Below are 5,000 nucleotides of genomic sequence, written 5' to 3'. Positions count from 1 at the left end.
GTGTGTGTGTGTGTGTGTTTTTGTTCAACCCCCACCTGTGACTGTGCGTTGACATTGGCTCCATTAGTGACCAGCTCTTTGACCACTTCCGTCTGGCCTGCCAGGGAGGCGATGTGCAGGGCAGTATTTCCTTTCTGGATTACACAGAACAACCACAGGCATGTGTGTTAATCTCTCGTCCACCTGTCCCGCCGCATCAACTCGCCTCGCTCTTCATGTGTGTGTGTGCGTGCGTGTGCGCGTGCGTACTTGAGTTTCATGGGAGCACCTCAGTGTGTGTGCGTGTGTGTGTGTGTGTTTGTGTGTGTGACAGTATCAGAATACCCCCCAACCCCTCCCGTTGACTAGCTTCCAAGGTTCTTTTGTAGCATTGGTATGTTGACACCGTCCAGTACAACCCCTGCTCCACATCCCCTACTAAACCCTGACCAAGCCCCCTTTCTAACCCCCACCCCGACACAACTGAGCCTTCAACAGCCCCCCCCCCCCCACCTCACTAAATCAATGCACAGAGATGTTTCCGTTAGGGTGGCACATCCAGAGCCTCTGAGCCGGGGTCAGGCCTGAGCTCTGCTCTCTGTTCATGGGATACCCAGCACTCATGTCAATGGTAAGGTGTTGCCGGGGAAACGACTGTGTACACATCTACTGTACACAGACGTACGTGACGTAGGTACAGATTGATACATAGTTGGATGCAGCTCATAGGGCTGCAAAGGTCACCCACTGAGATGCATTGGAAATATGAAATGAACAATACATTAATGCGTGTGTAAAGCCTACATGTGTAGTGTATACGTTATTTTCTCCAATAACAAACATAGCATTATAAGGCCTAATCTATCTGATGTTACCTAGCTCTGGATCCTAATAACTGCTGATGGTGTAATTTATATATATTGTAATGTAAGTTGGGTCCTAATTGGGATTCTCTTTGACATGGAGGTGAACTGTGGAGCGACTAGAGAGGAGCAGAAAAGCCCATCTCTCCCAGGCAGTGGTAACACTGTGTGGGGCTGACAGTGCTGTTCCCCTGCTGTACAGCCAGTGAAGGAAGGAAATGTTATTTCAAAATGAAATTTATTTTCAAATATGCTGAATGTGTGAATAATAAAGGTTATCACCTTCAAGCATTCAGTATTTGGACCTCAGTGCTAGCGCTAATATATCTAGATCTATATAATATCAGATGTCATCAATCAACTCAGAGTGCCTTCCTAATTTCCCTCCAGACCAGAGTAGCAGATCACAGAGCAGGAACCGAGATAAAAACGCATTTCAGCCATCATAAATGACCCTTTCTCTTTCTAGGTTGTCCCAAATGCGGTGCCTTAATTACAGACAGCGAGCACAACGCTGATCTCTTTGTAATCCCTGTACGTCCTTCAGGACAGAAATTAGTGTGGGGGGGCGGAGGGTGTTGATAGTGGTGAGGTCCTCCCTGGATCCTGAATATTACAATGTGATCTGTTGTTGCTTTGAGGAGCTGATGACTTGCCTCTGGCACAGGGGGTTCAGAGCGAAGAGTGAAGAGCGAGAAACGCTTTAGGTGAAAACCTGCGCGTGTTTTTTTAAATACATCCGCTAACTTGATAGTGTGTTCCAATGACATGGGGAGAATGCCTTTCGTAGCATGTTGAATGCTGTGGACGTTAGGGAAAGTAAAAGCCTATGTTGTTCCTTTTCAGATTTTGTGCTTATTATATAATATACTTAAATAAACGGTCATCTAATATTGCGTAGTCCCATACTTCATTATCGAGTGTAGGATAAGCTAAAGATTGCTTGTTGATGCTAGCAGCTATTGTTGTCATTCTCGATCCACAATTTCTGCCTTACATCACTATGATAGGCTGTGCAGGGCTGTGGAGGCGGGGCTTACCTTTGTAGCTGCATCCACATTGGCTCCAAGCTTTAGCAACTCAGCAACCACCTCAACATGCCCCTCCTTGGAGGCTAGATGGAGAGCGTTGAGGCCATTCTGGTAAAAGTAGTAAAATATATCTAGTAAAATATATGTTGGTCAAATATTTTAACATTTTAAATGCCAGCTTTATATAATGGAAATAGATATATCTGTAAATATAAACCTTAACTTAAGTATGCCCTAATCATATGGGTAATGCAACATAGAACATTCTGAATATTTGAGCAATAATTTAGCAAATTATTACAATGCAAAACATCAAATGGATGTTTTCGTTGCACATTGCGATCAAAAGTGTCCAAAAAGTCATCCCACGCAACCCACCTGATTGCAAATATTAATTTCGACCCCAGACTTGAGGTAGTCTAGGGCCTTCTCAAGGTTCCCTGCCCTGGCAGCCCGCAGGTAACTCGCATTACTGTCAGACTGGAGAGGGAAGAGAGACACAGAAAGGGGACAGAGAGGAGAGGACCAGCCCAGGAAAAGAGAGGGAAGGGAGAGAGAGAAGACAACAGAGAGTCAGACATATCGTGCACCACATGCTGCTGCATGAAATACAGAAGAATAATAGAATTAAGAGGACCACAGGACACTGCATTACAGAAGCACCCACATACCACACACACGCAAACAAACACACACGGTGAGAAACACACACGCACACACACACCCGCGCACACACACTCTCACACTCACAAACACTTGCAAGCACACATACTTGCGCAGTGAAAGCCATCACAGAGTAACACAAACATCAATAGCCACCAGAAGATCCCCCAAATCAATGTACTATACCAGATAAAACTCAGTCATGACTCAAGCCAAAGAAGCCAAAGATCTTAGCAGCGGGAAAAGAAAAAAACTCATGCGCTGATGTGTCCATTACTCCGCGAGGAAACTGTGTGGCAAACTCCGTAGAGCACACTAAGCGGACCCAGGCTGAAAAAAAAAAAGGGAAGAAGAAATCCACAGAAAAGCCCTGAAAGCCTCACATCCGCTCATATCAGCATAGCGGCGCGAATCTGAGCTAATGCCCATCCATTTCATCCCTCAGCAGGCTGCTTCCTCGCGTCACTCAAATCCATGTGCCACGTGTTCTCCCAAAGTCAATCAGAGTCATCGGTGGTCCCGCCTTCATCCATTAAGACCCCATCTCTCCGACGCTAAGTAGCAGCAAAGTGGTATCACTGCGTGTGTGTGTCGGAGTGCGTGTGTGAGTGTGTGTGGGTCCGCCTCTCCCTTTGGTCGTACGACAGCTTCGTCCCCGCTGCTTCTGGATGATTGTTTCCCGTTCCCCCCCTACTACAGAAATAGAGTGCCGCACACACACACACACACACAGAATAAAATGATGAGACAAGCATGTTTTTCGACTCCACAACAAATGTGACGAGCGAACGGGCCCGGCCTGTGTGTGTAGGTGTGTAAGTGTGGGAGAGAGGGAGAGAGAGAGGGAGAGAGAGAGAGAGAGAGAGAGAGAGAGAGAGAGAGAGAGAGAGAGAGAGAGAGAGAGAGAGAGAGTGCGTGAGAGAGCGTGAGAGAGGGAGGGAGGGAGGGAGGGAGAGGGAGGAGGAGAGAGGGAGAGAGAGAGAGAGAGGGAGGGAAGGAGAGGGAGGAGGAGAGAGGGGGAGAGAGAGAAGGGAAGCAAAGAGAGAGAAAAAGAGGGGGCAGGGAAATAGAGAGAGAGATAGAGAGAGAAGGGCAGAGAAAAATAAAGATGGGGAGAAGGATTCGGGACAGGAGAGCAGAGCGAAGGGAGAGAGGTCGTCTCTCTGATGTCGCCGGGATGTTTGGTTTAACACGCAATGACAAACAGCAAACTCTGCACCTTTGTCCTCCATCTGCCGTGGGGACTGTGTGGTACATGCACACAATAAAACATGCGTTCAGTTTTAAAGCTCAGCCGTGTGCAGACAATCAAACAGCGTACGCAGGAGGCTTAGCGCGACTTGGTGCTTTATCATCGCCGCAGTGAGAACATATTCACCTGAATTATCAAAAATATGCGGAGATACTAAATGCAGTACACAACGATATATTTCGGCATAAACTGGGACTGGTTTTAAATAATACAAGCAGGGTGTGTGTGTGTGTGTGTGTGTGTGTGTGTGTGTGTGTGTGTGTGTGTGTGTGTGTGTGTGTGTGTGTGTGTGTGTGTGTGTGTGTGTGTGTGTGTGTGTGTGTGTGTGTGTGTGTGGGGGGGGGGGGGGGGGGGTTGATGTGTGCACAATGCACCCCGCATCACTTCACTTTTTATCCAGAAATAACTGTGATGGGGATTTGAGCTGAGTCCAGAAATACCGGGGACCAATGGGTTCAGATCGCTTCACTAATGAGCTGAAGTTGAGGCAGAGCATTCGCGTTGGTAGAGTTTCTATTTGTCTGTGTGGGGCTGCTCATGCAAACCTGTAAAAAAGGATACACTATACATGTATACATGCATTTATAATACATAAATAGCAATGGCCAGTTGACTGAGCGACCACAGGAGTCTGGGTGTTACTGTTTAATGCAAAAACATCCTGGGGGGAGGAAGGGAGAGGGGGTAGCTCGGTTTCAATCCACCACAGTCAACAGCAGTGGCCCAACACCCACTACCAAACACAGGACCCCAGAACGCCACAGCTGGCTACCTCCAGCGGCAATTAACACTTGTGTGGGTTTTCACTGAATAACAGCATCTACAGTACACTGAACCTAAAACAATATTGGACTTTTTCGGGGGCATTGCAGAAGTTTTCAATGACGCTTATGATTATCCGTTTTCTTAATCGGTTCCTGTAGGCTTGCCTCGTCACGGGCAGTAGGCAGATCATTTTCCTGTACAGTAATTATTTGCTGTCCTCAATTGTGAAAAAAAAATAAAACCATTAGAATTATTACTAATATTTAGATGGAGGGTAAGGCACTAACCAGCCTGGGACATTGAGCCTGTTCTCTATCACAGAGGGACTGTGGCCAGCCATCTGTCCGAACCTTACATAAGCATCACATGGTGCTAATTGACATGATGACGTGTGCTTGACAGGCGAGCGCTTCGTCCCGTGTCATCGAGCACTTGACCTTTCGCCTT

General features: G+C 47.0%; 1 protein-coding gene across 1 annotated transcript in view; it reads right to left on the bottom strand.

Moving 5' to 3' along the window:
* Nucleotides 1-5,000, bottom strand: part of LOC130404842 (ankyrin-3-like) — a 77,908-nt gene that overhangs the window by 69,111 nt on the left and 3,797 nt on the right. The window contains exons 2-4 of the mRNA XM_056609777.1: nucleotides 2,252-2,353; nucleotides 1,883-1,981; nucleotides 36-134 (exon numbers count right to left, since the gene is read on the bottom strand). Coding sequence (XP_056465752.1) covers nucleotides 36-134; nucleotides 1,883-1,981; nucleotides 2,252-2,353 — 300 coding nt within the window. The remainder of the gene's footprint in view (nucleotides 1-35; nucleotides 135-1,882; nucleotides 1,982-2,251; nucleotides 2,354-5,000) is intronic.

The sequence above is a fragment of the Gadus chalcogrammus genome, chromosome 15 (assembly GCF_026213295.1).
Source record: "Gadus chalcogrammus isolate NIFS_2021 chromosome 15, NIFS_Gcha_1.0, whole genome shotgun sequence".
NCBI classification, from domain to species: Eukaryota; Metazoa; Chordata; class Actinopteri; order Gadiformes; family Gadidae; genus Gadus; species Gadus chalcogrammus.
Note: the sequence above shows the minus strand (reverse complement) of the source record. Positions and strands in the feature narration are given on the sequence as shown.